The sequence below is a fragment of the Onthophagus taurus genome, unplaced genomic scaffold (assembly GCF_036711975.1).
Source record: "Onthophagus taurus isolate NC unplaced genomic scaffold, IU_Otau_3.0 ScKx7SY_15, whole genome shotgun sequence".
In the NCBI taxonomy this organism is placed as follows: domain Eukaryota; kingdom Metazoa; phylum Arthropoda; class Insecta; order Coleoptera; family Scarabaeidae; genus Onthophagus; species Onthophagus taurus.
The window spans coordinates 1,412,958-1,429,793 of record NW_027248940.1 but is presented as its reverse complement, the minus strand read 5'-3'; the positions used below and the strand labels follow the sequence as shown (position 1 = coordinate 1,429,793).

The window sequence follows — 16,836 nt, the reverse complement described above, 5'->3', positions numbered from 1 at the left end:
TAGTCCTAGAACTGGAAATATTCGGTCTAGTGTTAGTTCTAGTTTTAGTGCTAACTAGCGCTACCTTCCGCTGTCGTTTGTAAAATGGATAAGATGAGAGATGTTAATCTATTTGTGGAGTTTCTGAAGATGGCCAAGGGCCGAAACTTGTTAGACTTAAATTCTATATAAAATAAAAGACAAACTTTCAATTTTATACTAACATCTAGAAAACGACACTGACTCGAAATTGTAGGTTCATCTATTTTTTCTATTGTAGAATTTCTTGGTGTATCTATTATCAAACAAGGTATTATTGAAATAAAAGTGTTGCTGTATATATTTTTAGTAAAAGATAATCTTTAGGATATCCTACAGCTTTAAAGAACTCCTTTCAGCTTTGAGTATTCATTTAAAAACTTTCCAGCTGCAGAGGAGATGTATCAACAGTTGTAAAGATAAAAATCATTTAAAACAAATAAAAATATGACTCATTAATCTACTAAGATATTAATAAAAATTGTAAAAAATTAAAATAATTACCAATACAATTTTGATCGCTCAACAAGAGCATAAGAATCTCCATCCCCGATAAAAATACCACAAAGACTACAACAAAAACACTCCGGGTGGAATTTATGTTCTCCAGCGACCATAACAGGTCCGGTTATGATCTAAAAATGATTTAAAAGAATTAAATTTTATGAATTAATATTTTTAATTAATAATACCTGGCTACAATGTTGGCAAGCTTCACCATATCGACTCCAATAATCATTCTTGCAAAATAATAACCCATCTTTCTCAAAATACCAACTGGATAAAGAAGCATCGCAAGCTGAGCACCTAATTTGAAAAGATAAAATTTTTTTTGTAGGTTATGTTAAACGTCAAAATTATGTTAAATGTCAAAATTTAAATCATTTTTAATTAAATTAAGTGTATTTATTAAAAATAATGTAAAAGTAAGTCTTTTTATAAGGCGGAAACGCAATTATTGAGTTAATACAATTAAAATTATTATAAATAAAAAAAATTTTAAGGTTATGTTAAATGTCAAAATTTAAATTATTAATTAAATTAAGTGTTTTTATCAAAAATAATGTAAAAGTAAGTCTTTTTATAAGGCGGAAACGCAATTATTGAGTTAATGATAAAATAAAATTTATTTTAATAAATTAAAATTTTTTTTGAGGTTATGTTAAACGTCAAAATTTTTTTAATTTAACTTTTTTGATTAAATTAAGGTGTTTTTACCGAAAGCAATCAACATGCCAGTCTTGTCCAAGGGCGGAAACGCACTCCTCATCATCGAGAACATTGAGACATCCCGAACAAATATGTTCGGAGCATTCAACATCATCAACTAAAAAACATAACCAAAAAAAATTAAAAAAATTAATTTTTACCCCACACAAATGAATATAACAATTTGATTCCATAACAATTTTAAAGTGTCTTCGCAAAATTAACGAATTAAAAGCCAGGTTTATATCAATATAAGTTGCACCCACACATTTCTTGTTTCATCTGGGGGGTACAAAAAAACGCAGTTTCCGGGCTAATTTACTATATAAATCGTAATCGATCGTTTTTGGTTTTGTTAACGTACCGTTTTCGAGCTGTTGTAACATTTTAACGCGACTTTTTTAACATAATATTTAACAAAATAAATGGGAAACATACAAGACACAAGAAACACATTAAAGACTCGATCACAATGGGGAAAATAAACGTCAAAGTCAAATTTACAATAACACAAAAACTTTCTTTAAACACTTAATTCACATCGTTTTATTGTTTATTAGTTTACGTAAACGTTAAAAACGATGGGTTTTGTTGGTTAATTAACAAGTTGTGGGAAAATTAATTAAAATTTATTGTAATATTTTAATTGGGATTTTAAATAGTTGATTCATAGGTGGCGCTAAATGAAACGTCAAAATTTGAATTTGAAAAATTTTATATTATTAATTATTACATAATTATAAATATAATTGAATATAACTGTGGATATATAAATGTCCACAATATAATAAGATAATTTTAATAATATTAATAATATTTTAATAAATGATAAAATGAACCGTGCACATTAAATGAATGATTATAATTTGAAGGACTAATCATGTGAACGAACGATTGATTATTATTTGAATGATAATAATTTTATAAATAATAATAATTTTATATGGAAACGTGGTTTTGTTTGTACATGTCGTGTGCACAGCATGCTACAGCCACTTCCCCTCCTATAAAGATTAATAAAAAGAGGAATATGGTGGTTAAAAAAAAAAAATTCATATTTAAAAATTGAAAGTAACTTTTTTTTGAATTTTTATATTATGAGAATTGATTACCTCGCTTGAATTTTCTTTTAATAGAAATGCTGGTTTAAGGTTATGATGTTAACAGCTACTTCCTTGTTATTTTTGAAAATTATAAAATATTTCGGAAATGTTTTTATCACTTTAAACGGGCCTTCATATCTTGGTGTTAAAGAGGGTTGAATCACATTAATTTTGACAAAAATAAATTTTGAAATGAATAAATGGTTTTTGGTTAGAATGAAAAACTGTGTTTACTGGTTTCAAACAAGAGAATGTTTCTCGTAAACTAGATAGCAATGGATCAGATTCCAAAGGGTGTTGAATATTAACAAAAAATTCTCCTGGAAGCCTAAGTGGTTGACCGTATACAAGTTCAGCAGATGAACAACCTAGGTCTTTCTTAAGAGATGATCTGAGGCCTAGGAGAACCAAGGGAAGATCATTGTTCCACCTCGTAGTGTTACCTCTGGCAGTTATGGCTGTTTTTAAAGAACGGTGAAACCTTTCTAAAATTCTGTTGCTTTGGGGATGGAAGGTGGATGTATGAATTTGACGTGTTCCAAGAAGGGTGTGAAATTTTGAAAAGAGTTTTGATTCGAATTGTCGTCCCTGATCATGGGTTATAGTGCTAGGAATGCCAAATCGGCTGAAATAATGCCGAAACAAAGTATCCGCAATAGAAGAAGAACCAATATCTTTGAGAGGAAAAGCTTCTGGCCAACGCGTGAAACGATCTATTACGGTGAGCACATATGTGTAGCCAAGGGACGGAGTGAGAGGACCGACCAAATCAATGTGGATATGATCGAATCTTAATTTTGGTATCGGAATTTTACTAATAGGTGATTTTGTTTACTTTTGAACTTTTGTTTGTTGACATCGCAAACAGGTTTTTGTCCATAACTGAATGTGTGAGGCCAAAAGAATCGTGTTTTCATGATGTGTGTGTAAGGCGAATACCAGGATGTGTTAAGTTGTGAAATTTGTTGAAAATTGTTTTACTAAATTTTTGTTGCATGTATGTTCGAGGATTGTTTGTTGAAATGTCGCACCAAAGCTTTACATCTGAATGTGATGTTGTTTGTTGCTATAGGTTATATTTAGTAGTTTGTGTCTTTGAGTATTGTTTGTTTAGTAAATGCTTAAAAAGGTTTGTGTGTCAGGATAGTGTGAATTTAGAAAATCAATATTTGTTCTGGCTACAATGTTTGATTCTCCTGTAATGTACCTGATATCTGATGTTAATTGTGTGATGTAACTAAGATATCGTGTCTGACGTGGACTTTTTTGTGTTGATTAGAGGTTTGTGGTCAGTGTAAACCACAAATTGATGTCTATGTAAAAAATGTTTAAAGAATTTGATACTAGTGTAAATTGTATTTGGCTTGAAGATAATTTTTGAGAAAAAAATGCTAAAGGTTGTGTTTTATTGTCTATAGTCTGTGATAAAACTGCTCTTATACCTTTACTTGAGGCGTCTATCGTCAGTGAAAGAGATGCTTGTGGTGATGGGTGTGCAAGAGTGACGGATTTTGATAAAAGTTCTTTGGCTGTAGTGAAAGAAATGTCGTGATGGTGTGTCCAAGAAGTGATTGATTTAAGTTTTTGTGAATAAAGTGTTTTTGATAAATGATGTAAAGGAGCTAAAATGTTTGGTAAAAATCTGTGATAAAAATTTATCATTCCTAAGAATCGCTGTAATTGTTTTAGTGTGGTTGGTTTTGAAAATTCAGTTATGGCATTAACCTTAGATGAATGCCTTCAGCAGAAATTTGATGACTTAGGAAATTTAAATCTGTAACTCCAAAAACACATTTTGCTGGTTGTATATTGATATTACAAGAGCTTAACAAAACGGTAAGTGTGAGTTGGTAACAATTCTGTGTCGAGTGTTATGTCCAAAATTTTTTTAAAAGTGTTGTATATTTGGTTTCAAAAAAAAAAATTTTTGGAGTTGGAATAGTATTTTTGACAATTGAACCGATTGAAAACAAATTGGTTTTCGAATCTACCAATCGCTTCTTTTTTATATCCACCAAGATACCAAATGCATGAAGGAATCCGCACCAATGATTGGTTTACTAAGATTAGCTGCAGTAAATACGAATGGGAAATTCCTTCTTAGATTTAATGAAATTGTAAGCATTTTTTTACCGTATGTACTAATTGTAGTACCATTAGCGGCAGAAAGGTTTGAGTTGGTATTTCGGATATAATTTATGAGGTAGAACTGAAATGTCAGCTCCAGTGTCAATTAAAAAATTTAGGTTATTTTGATTGTCAAAAATGAAAAGTCGCGAACTGACAGAATTTACCGTAAATTGAGGTTATTGTCAAAATTTTGAATTTGGAAAAGTTTTGTTTTTCTTTTGAAACCTTTATGTTGTCGATGGAAAATTTTTGTTTTTGTCGGTGAAGAAATTATAAAATTTGCAATATGTTCCTCCACATTTAACCGCGTTGTCTCCAAATTTACAGTGATACCAACAAATAGTCGAATAACTCGTAGAAATAGATCTATTGCGCGAGTGACGTGACGAAGAACGATGTCTATCTCGAGAATTGTGAAAACAATTATAATTGCAATTCTTCGACGTATTTCGGTGTGTTTTGAAATTGGGTAGTCAAAGAATTTATTTGATTTTCTAAATTTTTTGTCCTGTTGTTGTTGTTGTGGTGGTGTTTTTGTGGTGCGATGTTTTTGAACTTCCGAGAGGTGTGTTGAGGTCGACGTCAAATTCATTGATTCCCACACCTTGTCGGCAATGGAAAGAATGTCCACAACGTCCTCTTTGCCAGAAGCGAGGAGTACAACCGAAACAACACAAGGTAGTCTCCTTTGCCACAATTTTAATAATAAATTTGGACTAACCACCTGAGAACCACCAACCGTGGTCAACATCGCTAGATAAAAATCTGACGGTTTTTGATCTCCCATTTGCGAACCTAATAGAACATCGTTACGTTTTTCTTCACTCAATGATAACCTGTCGATTAACAATTTTTTGAGTGAAGAATATGGATTCGTGTTTGGAGGGTTCTGTATGAGGTCTACCACGGTGGAGATGATCTCAGTGGGTAAATTTGCCAAAAGAACGTTAAATTTTGTTTTTTCACTGCTAATTCTAGTTAAAGTAAACTGTGCTTCAACTTGCCGAAACCAAATGTCGGGATTAGAAGGCCAAAATGGTGGTAATTTCAATTTTGCAATTTTCAAAAATAACAAGGAAGTAGCTGTTAACATCAACAACCTTAAACCAGCATTTCTTGTAAAAGAAAATTCAACATGTCACCACAGCGAGGTAATCAATTCTCATAATAGAAAAATTCAAAAAAAAGTTACTTTCAATTTTAAATATGAAAAAATTCATATTTAAAAATAAACATAAATATTGACAATAACATTAAATATTGTTGATTATAAAAATGTTAAGCAAAAATTTAAAAACTAGAAAGCCAATTTTTAAATTAACTTAAAATTGACAAAAATTTAAGATTTTTTAAATTATCGCCTTGACCGGATTATTAAGAGTTAGGAAACGATTTATATCTTAAATTAAACCTGAAATCTTCCTCTTTAAGATGGTGTGTGATATTAAATATCATTGATTATAAAAATGTTGAGTAAAACATAAAAAACTAAAAGGCCAATTTTTAAATTAACTTAAAATTTAAGATTATTTAAATCATCGCCTTGACCGGATTTTTAGGAGTTAGGAAACGATTTATATCTCAAATTAAAGCTGAAATCTTCCTCTTTAAGATGGTCTGTGATATTAAATATCATTGATCATACAAATGTTGAGTAAAAAATTAAAAACTAAAATGCCAATTTTTAACTTAATTTAAAATTAATAAAAATCTAAGATTTTTTAAATCATCGCCTTAACCGGATTATTAAGAGTTAAGAAACGATTTATATCTTAAATTAAAGCTGAAATCTTCCTCTTTAAGATGGTGCGTAATATGAAATATAATTGATTATAAAAATGTTGAGTAAAACATAAAAAACTAAAAGGCCAATTTTTAACTTAACTTAAAATTTAAGATTATTTAAATCATCGCCTTGACCGGATTTTTAGGAGTTAGGAAACGATTTATATCTCAAATTAAAGCTGAAATCTTCCTCTTTAAGATGGTCTGTGATATTAAATATCATTGATCATACAAATGTTGAGTAAAAAATTAAAAACTAAAATGCCAATTTTTAACTTAATTTAAAATTAATAAAAATCTAAGATTTTTTAAATCATCGCCTTAACCGGATTATTAAGAGTTAAGAAACGATTTATATCTTAAATTAAAGCTGAAATCTTCCTCTTTAAGATGGTGTGTGATATTAAATATCATTGATTATACAAATGTTGAGTAAAACATTAAAAACTAAAATGCCAATTTTTAACTTAACGTGATATTGAGAGTAATTTAAGTTTTTTTAAATCAACGCCTTGACCGGATTTTTAGGAATTAGGAAACGATTTATATCTTAAATTAAAGCTGAAATCTCCCTCTTTAAGACGGTGTGTAATATTAAATATCATTGATTATAAAAATTTTGAGTAAATAATTAAAAACTAAAATGTTAATTTTTAACATAATCTAAAATTAATAAAAATCTAAAATTTTTTAAATCATCGCCTTGACCGGATTATTAAGAGTTAGGAAACGATTTATATCTCAAAATAAAGCTGAAATCTTCCTGGTGTGTAATATGAAATATCATTGATTATAAAAATGTTGAGTAAAACATTAAAAACTAAAATGCCCATTTTTAACTTAACTTAAAATTTTAGATTTTTTAAATCATCGCCTTGACCGGATTTTTAGGAGTTAGGAAATGATTTATATCTTAAATTAAAGCTGAAATCTTCCTCTTTAAGATGGTGTGTAATATGAAATATCATTGATTATAAAAATGTTGAGTAAAACATTAAAAACTAAAATGCCAATTTTTAACATAACCTGAAATTAATAAAAATGTTAGATATTTTAAATCATCGCCTTGACCGGATTTTGAGGAGTTAGGAAACGATTTATATCTTAAATTAAAGCTGAAATCTTCCTCTTTAAGATGGTGTGTGATATTAAATATCATTGATTATAAAAATGTTGAATAAAACATTAAAAACTAAAATGCCAATTTTTAACATAACCTGAAATTAATAAAAATGTTAGATATTTTAAATCATCGCCTTGACCGGATTTTGAAGAGTTAGGAAACGATTTATATCTTAAATTAAAGCTGAAATCTTCCTCTTTAAGATGGTGTGTAATATGAAGTATCATTGAGTATAAAAATGTTGAGTAAAACATTAAAAACTTAAAGGCCAATTTTTAACATAACCTGAAATTAATAAAAATGTTAGATATTTTAAATCATCGCCTTGACCGGATTTTGAGGAGTTAGGAAACGATTTATATCTTAAATTAAAGCTGAAATCTTCCTCTTTAAGATAGTGTGTGATATTAAATATCATTGATTATACAAATGTTGAATAAAAAATTAAAAACTAAAATGCCAATTTTTAACATAACCTGAAATTAATAAAAATGTTAGATATTTTAAATCATCGCCTTGACCGGATTTTGAGGAGTTAGGAAACGATTTATATCTTAAATTAAAGCTGAAATCTTCCTCTTTAAGATGGTGTGTGATATTAAATATCATTGATTATAAAAATGTTGAATAAAACATTAAAAACTAAAATGCCAATTTTTAACATAACCTGAAATTAATAAAAATGTTAGATATTTTAAATCATCGCCTTGACCGGATTTTGAAGAGTTAGGAAACGATTTATATCTTAAATTAAAGCTGAAATCTTCCTCTTTAAGATGGTGTGTAATATGAAGTATCATTGAGTATAAAAATGTTGAGTAAAACATTAAAAACTTAAAGGCCAATTTTTAACATAACCTGAAATTAATAAAAATGTTAGATATTTTAAATCATCGCCTTGACCGGATTTTGAGGAGTTAGGAAACGATTTATATCTTAAATTAAAGCTGAAATCTTCCTCTTTAAGATAGTGTGTGATATTAAATATCATTGATTATACAAATGTTGAATAAAAAATTAAAAACTAAAATGCCAATTTTTAACTTAATCTAAAATTAATAAAAATTTAAGATTTTTTAAATCATCGCCTTAACTGAATTATTAAGAGTTAGGAAACGATTTATATCTCAAAATAAAGCTGACATCTTCCTCTTTAAGATGCTGTGTAATATTAAATATCATTGATTATTAAAATGTTGAGTAAAAAATTAAAAACTAAAATGCCAATTTTTCACTTAACCTGATATTGAGAGAAATTTAAGTTTTTTTAAATCAACGCCTTGACCGGATTTTTAGGAATTAGGAAACGATTTATATCTTAAATTATAGCTGAAACCTCCCTCTTTAAGATGGTGTGTAATATTAAATATAATTGATTATAAAAATATTAAGTAAAAACTTATTTTACATCGTTTATTAAAGTTAGTAATTAATAAGTTATATAACAAAATTTGTATTTGAACAATTAATTTTAACATCCGTTTACTCTTAAAGTTGTTGAATCGGTTTCCCAAAGTTCTTTTCCGTTTTTACCGTAAGCTAGAATTGATAATTCAGCTTTGCAAGTTAATGGCTCATTTAATTTAACAGTTCCCCCTAAATCATCATTATTTATATCTGTGTAAGTAATCGTTTCATCAATAACACATTTTATTTTGAAATTATTTGCGGTACAATCCGATGTTGGGGGAGTCGTTATTGAAACAATTATGTTCATATTATCGCTATCATAACGTGTATGCATAATACCTAAAATGTTAATAAAAAGTTAATTAAAAATTCATTTAAAACATTGTCTTTTTTACCTATACATTTTTCACCTTTAAGTTGAGAACCCCCAAAAAAAAATAAATTAGATATTTAATTAAACTTAAATAAATATATTCTTACATGGTGGAATATTTGCTATATCGGATTCCCCGATTTGCACACCATCCTCATCGAAAGCTACAACGGAAGCTTTAATAATAGCATCGCAAGAAATCGTTTCGGGTATTGGGAAGCCTCCCAACAGAGGATAATTTCCACTATCATCGTAATTTACTTCACCATCAATGGAATATTTAATTTTTCTGCTTGCGTAAGTACAATTTGGGCCGGTTAAGAAAATACCAGGGTTGTATTTATTGCGCATTATAACTAATAGCATTGTGGCTAAAATCAAAGTGTTAAGTTTAATTTAATTAAAAGTTAATTAAGTACTTACGGTTGCAATCTTGATTTTCACTTATTGTTGGAAGTTGTGGGTTGGCCAAAATGATGGAAAAGCTGCACATAACGATTAAAATTGTTAGCTTCATTTTGATTGTTTGTTAAATGATTGGGTGTTGAGTTGATTTTGGGGTTTTTATATGATTTTTTTTGGGTGTGTCCATAAAATATTTTATCTTAATAACAATAACAGATTGTTGTGCATTGATCATAAGTACTAAATTATCGATTATTTGTTGAGATAGCTTTGTAAGTTATTAATTACAAGTATTTGTTTGTGATTAACTAATCTAAAGAAAATCTGAATTAAGTATAAATATTTGGTTAACGTCATCTCCTTTAAGATGACAAGATTAAAGGCCTCTACAGACGCGTTAATGTATGCACATTCAAAAACGTACACACAAAAACGTTAATGTGTATGCAGAAGAACGTCACCTGTTTGAGTGCACACTCAAAAAGAACGACGCACAAAACTTCTGCCGGCTGTCGGGATTCGCTCTCAAGTCTCAACGTGTAGATGTAAATTATGCGACGTTCATCAGTAGCGTTCAGTGCCCAGGTAAGTTCCGTGTTTATGAAATTTGATTCGCAAATTTATTGTTTTGTAGAATGTCTGATTGTAGAACACTCTCTCGTGACTTCCTGCGTGAATTCATTGAAATGTACAGGGAACTGCCCTGTCTATGGCATATAAAAACCAAAGCATATTTGAATAAAAAAAAAAGCGACGCCTACAAAATGCTGATCAAGAAGCTGCAGATTGTTCAGCCAAACGCGACCAAAGCTTCAGTTATTACTAAAATAAATAGTCTTAGAGGAGGTTTTCGTAGGGAAAATAAGAAGGTTGCCACGATACAGCTCCTTCTTCATTAAAATACTGCATAAATAATTGTCGCACTTGCTCTGCTTCACTGCCAAAGTTCCCACCATGGCTACGTTGCAGGTGAGCAAGGTGACTTGGATTAGCTCTCAGACCTGATTGCAAACTTACTTTTTCGAAATCAGAATCAGGTGGTGTATATATGTTAGGGCAGCTTCGTTTTAAAAAATTATGAAGTACACAGCAAGCCAGTACCACTTTGTCTATTGATTCTAAGCGTAACCGGATAGGAGTGTAAAAGATTTGAAATCGTGCTGCTAATATGCCAAATGTATTTTCAATTTTACCTCGTGCCCGTGCCAATCGGTAATTAAAAATTTTTTTGTCATGATTAAGATCTTTCTGCCCATAGGGCTTTAGGAAATCAGAACGTCTGTACGCTGACCTAGCATACGTTTTTGTATGCACGTTTTTGGATGTGCAAACATCAACGCGGGCATAAACGTCCGTCTGTAAGGGCCCTAGTAGTTACAGGAATTTAACATTTAAAGTTTTTCTAACTAGGATTAAGGATGTTTTATTGCGTAAAGCATGTTACTCTATTGAAGAATTGTCGAATGATATACAGGCCTTTGAATGTGTTTAGTATACGAACAGATTAACTTTCTTTCCCTGTCACTACTGTTCTGACATGGATTGTTATGACTGTGTATTTGCTTTTATGTAAATGTTACGTGTAATATTTTATATATTATATTTTATTATATTTTTCGCCTTGCTTGTAAATTTTATATTGACGAATGTATGCCTTCGGATTATTAGCATAATAAAGATTATTATTAACATTTTTATAATCGATGATAATTCATATTACACACCATCTTAAAGAGGAAGATTTCAGCTTTAATTTAAGATATAAATCGTTTCCTAACTCTTAATAATCCGGTCAAGGCGATGATTTAAAATATCTAACATTTTTATTAATTTCAGGTTAAGTTAAAAATTGGCATTTTAGTTTTTAATGTTTTACTCAACATTTTTATACTCAATGATACTTCATATTACACACCATCTTAAAGAGGAAGATTTCAGCTTTTATTTAAGATATAAATCGTTTCCTAACTCTTAATAATCCGGTCAAGACCATGATTTGAAAAATCTTCAATTTATATTAATTTTAGGTTAATTTAAAAATTGGAATTTTAGTTTTTAATTTTTTACTCAACATTTTTATAATCAATGACATTTAATATTACACACCATCTTATAGAGGAAGATTTCAGCTTTAATTTAAGATATAAATCGTTTCGTAACTCTTAATAATCCGGTCAAGGTGATAATTTAAAAAATCTTCAATTTTTATTAATTTTATGTCAAGTTAAAAATTAGCATTTTAGTTTTTAATTTTTTACTCAACATTTTTATAATCAATGATATTTAATATTACACACCATCTTAAAGAGGAAGATTTCAGCTATTATTTAAGATATAAATCGTTTCCTAACTCTTAACAATCCGGTCAAGGCGATGATTTAAAATATCTAACATTTTTATTAATTTCAGGTTAAGTTAAAAATTGGCATTTTAGTTTTTAATTATTTACTCAACATTTTTATAATCAATGATATTTAATATTACACACCATCTTAAAGAGCAAGATTTCAGCTTTTATTTAAGATATAAATCGTTTCCTAACTCTTAATAATCCGCTCAAGGCAATGATTTAAAAAATCTTAAATTTTTATTGATTTTAAGCTAAGTTAAAATTTGGCATTTTAGATTTTAATTTTTTATTCATCATTTTTATAATCAATGATATTTAATATTACGCACCATCTTAAAGAGGAAGATTTCAGCTTTAATTTAAGATATAAATCGTTTCATAACTCCTAAAAATCCGGTCAAGACGATGATTTGAAAAATCTTCAATTTATATTAATTTTAGGTTAATTTAAAAATTGGAATTTTAGTTTTTAATTTTTTACTTATCATTTTTATAATCGATCATATTTAATATTACACGCCATCTTAAAGAGGAAGATTTCAGCTTTAATTTAAGATATAAATCGTTTCCTAACTCTTAATAATCCGGTCAAGGCAATGATTTTAAAAATCTTAAATTTTGATTAATTTCAAGTTCATTTAAAAATTGGCATTTTAGTTTTGAATTCTTTACTCAACATTTTTATAATCAATGATATTTAATATTACACACCATCTTAAAGAGCAAGATTTCAGCTTTTATTTAAGATATAAATCGTTTCCTAACTCTTAATAATCCGCTCAAGGCGATGATTTAAAAAATCTTAAATTTTTATTAATTTGAAGCTAAGTTAAAATTTGGCATTTTAGGTTTTAATTTTTTACTCATCATTTTTATAATCAATGATATTTAATATTACACACCATCTTAAAGAGGAAAATTTCAGCTTTAATTTAAGATATAAATCGTTTCCTAACTCTTAATAATCCGTTCAAAGCGATAATTTAAATAATCTAAAATTTTTATTAATTTTAGGTTAAGTGTAGAGAGTGATTAATAAAATAATAAATGATTATCTTAAAATGATTCAAAAGAAAAATGTGTCTTTAATCTCGATTTACTGATAAAAAATCAAAGTTCAAGTTCAAGTGTTCAATAATCTCTGATTGATGCACAACATGTTAAGATTAAAGAATTATTTTTATACTTTATCAATTCATAACGAAAAAGACACACCCAAAAAAATCCTATAAATGCCTCAACAAAAAAATTAATTCTTAATGAATTCATGAACAATCCAAAATGAAGGTGACAATTTTTTTAATGATTCTGGGCTCCTTTTCGAGCGTTTTGGCGATTCCTCAATTTTTCAATAAAAGCGAAGACTGTAACCGTAAGCAATATCGACGGGATATAATCGTTTATAAAATACATTTTTGACATAAATAAAGAACATTTTTTATATTAATCATTTTGTCCCATCTCTTTTCATTCTTGAGACATCTCCAATTTTTATGTCAAAAACTCAATTTTACAAGTATTCATTTTGCAACTAATCTAGGTTGGTATAACTGATCGATGGGATATAATCGTTTATAAAACATGTTTTTGAGATCAATAAAGAACATTTTTTATCTGAATCACTTTGTCCCATCTCTTTTCGTTCTTAAGACAACTCCAATTTTTATGTCAAAAAAATACAATTTTTCAAATATTTATTTTTCTACTAATTTAGGTTGGTATAACTAATCTATGGGATATAATCGATTATGAAATACATTTTGACATTAATAAACAACATTTTTTATATTAATCACTTTGTCCCATCTCCTTTCATTCTTAAGACAACTCCAATTTTTATGTCAAAAAAGGCAATTTTTCAACTAATTTAGGTTGGTATAACTGATCGATGGGATATAATCGATTATGAAATACATTTTTGACATTAATAAAGAACATTTCTTATATTAATCACTTTGTCCCATCTCTTTTCATTCTTGAGACATTTCCAATTTTTATGTCAAAAACTCAATTTTACAAAGATTCATTTTTCACCTAATTTAGGTTGGTATAACTGATCTATGGGATAATCGATTATGAAATACATTTTTGACATTAATAAATAACATTTTTTACATTAATCACTTTGTCCCATCTCTTTTCATTCTTGAGACATCTCCAATTTTTATGTTAAAAACTCAATTTTACAAGTATTCATTTTGCAACTAATCTAGGTTGGTATAACTGATCGATAGGATATAATCGCTTATTAAATATGTTTTAGAAATAAGTAAAGAACATTTTTGAACACAATTTGTAGAATCTGTATATATTTACACAAAATAACTGGTAAGGAGATGAAAAAGAGTGATTCACCACTTCAATGTAAAAGATTACTAAAAAATCCCCAAATTGTATTAATGATAAGCGATAAAACCGTTATCTAAAAAGGAAATAACTCAATAAAAATAATTATATTTGGCAGTGATTTTCAGAGATTTGATCCAATACTTGTAAATAATGATTGATATCAAAATTTAGGGCACATGATGTTTGTAAACAGTTTTAGATAATCAATATGTTAATTATTTTAAAGAACCTCGGCGGTTTAAAGGTAAATCTCGCTATAAGAGACTTTGTATTCTTAGAATTAGGGAAATGGGATATCTGGAATGGAATTGATATATCCTACTACCTAGAAAGAGAAGATATAGCCAAGGTCCGTCGAGTATTAGTTATAAGGTTATCCAACTCCAACAAACTGACGTTGACTAATGTATAATAATAATATTTGTATTAATAATTATTTAAACACTAAACAAGTGTTATTAAACTCAAGAAATAAAGATTTAAAACTATAGCTAACACTAGATATAGAACTAGAATCAATCGGGTTTAGCAGTCTTTAGAGAGGTACGGCTAAACCCGAATGTTTCTAGTTCTAGGTCTAGTGTTAGTTCTAGTTTTGCTCTAGCACTATCATTAGAACTAACACATGACCTAAAACTAGAATCATTCGGGTTTAGCAGTCTTGAAAGACGTGCGGCTAAACCCGAATGATTCTAGTTCTAGGTCTAATGTTAGTTCTATTTCAGTAAAAATAGACAACAATTTAACGCTTAGTAACAATTAACACTAGACCTAGAACTAGAAAAATTCTAGAACCTTTCTAGTTCTAGGTCTAGTGTTAGTTCTAGTTTTAGTGCAATAAAAATATACAACATAGTGATATCTAACAACATCATGTTCGGACTCATTTTAATGTTTTTTTTAATAAAGAATACATCATGAAAAAACACCATGAAGTTGTTCATTTGTCTATTATATGATAACTAACTTCAGATTTAAAATGTCAACCTCAATTTTGACATATTTGTAATCTTCATTAAAAATCCTTTAAAATAAGTACAAACACGATATATTTATCTTCAATATTAATGAAGTTATGGTCATCTTTCGGTAACAAACGTCAATTTTGACATATTTGTAATTGTCGTCAAAAATCTTTTAAACTGAGCCCAAACATGATACGTTTAATTCCAATATTAATCGAGATATAAGCAACTTCCGGTTTGAAATGTCAATGTCATTTTGACATATTCATAATTTTTATAAAATGTCTTAATATTTGTCACAAAAACATAATAAAAAAATAAAAAATTAAGGTTGGTATTAATATTTAAAAATTAAATTACTATCTGCATTGTTGCTAATTTCGGGTTTAATGTTTTTTATTCTAACTTTTTTGATTTTTGAGATAAGTGCGTCATGTTTGGATTCATTTTAAAGGTTTTTTAATGAAGATGACAAATATGTCAAAATTGACGTTGACGTTTCAAACCGGAAGTGATTGTATTTCCATTAATATTAAAGTTAGATATGTCGAGTTTGGACTCATTTTAAAGGATTTTTTATGAACTTGACAAATATGTCAAAATTAAAACTTGGAAGTTCGAACTTTTTGGTTTTTTGAGATAAATGCGTCAAGTTTGGACTCACTTTAAAGGTTATTTTATGAAAATTACGAATATAATAATAAAATTAAAGTTGATACTGACAACTGAAAGTTTTTTTAACGACTTGTCTAAGACGCCCGGCTAAACCTAAAACTTTCTAGTTCTATATAGGTCTAGTGTTAGTTCTAGTTCTAATTGTTATTTAATCCTAACTTCTTGTACATTTTAATTGATCTAAAAATTATTTTTTTTTATTTAGTCCACTTACCTTACTTATAATTTCATCCATTTCCCCATTTTGAATCAAGTACAACCTTTAAATCCAATTAATTATGTGTTTTTCATTAAAAAAAACTTAAATTCAACGTCAATTTTGACAAGCAACTGCAATATTTGGATTTTAATCACCATGGTAACCGAGTCAAGTTGGATAACCTTAAAATAATAAAATTTTATTCCGATTTTTTTATCAATTCTAACCTAATTAAAAATATCTTTTTTTGATTTAATCCACTTACCTTGTTTATAACATACCCTAGATAAACCAATTTTGAATTAAACACAGCCTTTTAAACCAATTAAATAAGACTTTTTCCTTAAATAAACTTAAATTCAATTTCAATTTTGACAAGCAACTGCAATATTTGGATCTTAATCACCATGGTAACCGAGTCAAGTTGGATAACCTAACAATAATAAAATTATAACCCTTAATATTTCGCTTTATATTTTAATATTTTTTAATTTTATTTTATATTTTTGTATATTGCTTCTTAAGTGAAATACACTGTATAAATAAAAACATAGAACCTTGGATATAGCTAGTATTCGGCACAATTAACAAAAATTTAACATTAATATTGAAACCATTTCTTTGGGAGCCTCATAAAAATAATCTTGATTTATAAATGATTTGTAATAATAAACACAATAATAAACAAGATAAACAATAAAAGAGGTTATGTTAGATGACGTTTAGTGACAGTGACAATCAG

At 28.2% G+C, this 16,836-nt stretch overlaps 2 protein-coding genes across 5 annotated transcripts in view; both read right to left on the bottom strand.

The window, feature by feature from the left end:
- The window catches only part of LOC111422566 (LIM domain kinase 1), a 57,056-nt gene extending 55,355 nt beyond the window's left edge, over positions 1-1,701 (bottom strand). For both annotated transcript variants that reach the window (XM_071200843.1, XM_071200844.1), the window contains exons 1-4: positions 1,592-1,701; positions 1,237-1,345; positions 711-825; positions 523-653 (exon numbers count right to left, since the gene is read on the bottom strand). In XM_071200843.1, the coding sequence (XP_071056944.1) occupies positions 523-653; positions 711-825; positions 1,237-1,345; positions 1,592-1,613 (377 nt within the window). In that variant the 5' untranslated portion in view covers positions 1,614-1,701. The remainder of the gene's footprint in view (positions 1-522; positions 654-710; positions 826-1,236; positions 1,346-1,591) is intronic.
- Positions 1,702-8,767: 7,066 nt separating this feature from the next.
- On the bottom strand, positions 8,768-16,816 carry LOC111422567 (uncharacterized). Of its 3 annotated transcripts, XM_023055769.2 has the most exons (7): positions 16,652-16,814; positions 16,360-16,527; positions 16,110-16,276; positions 9,575-9,636; positions 9,259-9,522; positions 9,174-9,188; positions 8,768-9,117 (listed from the first exon to the last, which is right to left on the bottom strand). In XM_023055769.2, exons 5-7 carry the CDS (start codon positions 9,515-9,517, stop codon positions 8,840-8,842), a joined length of 552 nt encoding a protein of 183 aa, XP_022911537.1. In that variant the 5' UTR covers positions 9,518-9,522; positions 9,575-9,636; positions 16,110-16,276; positions 16,360-16,527; positions 16,652-16,814; the 3' UTR covers positions 8,768-8,839. The 3 variants fall into 3 exon arrangements, with proteins under 3 accessions (XP_022911537.1, XP_071056958.1, XP_022911536.1); XM_071200857.1 differs by lacking the exon at positions 9,575-9,636 and having other exon boundaries at positions 16,652-16,816; XM_023055768.2 differs by lacking the exons at positions 16,110-16,276; positions 16,360-16,527; positions 16,652-16,814 and having other exon boundaries at positions 9,575-12,843.
- Positions 16,817-16,836: the final 20 nt, after the last annotated feature.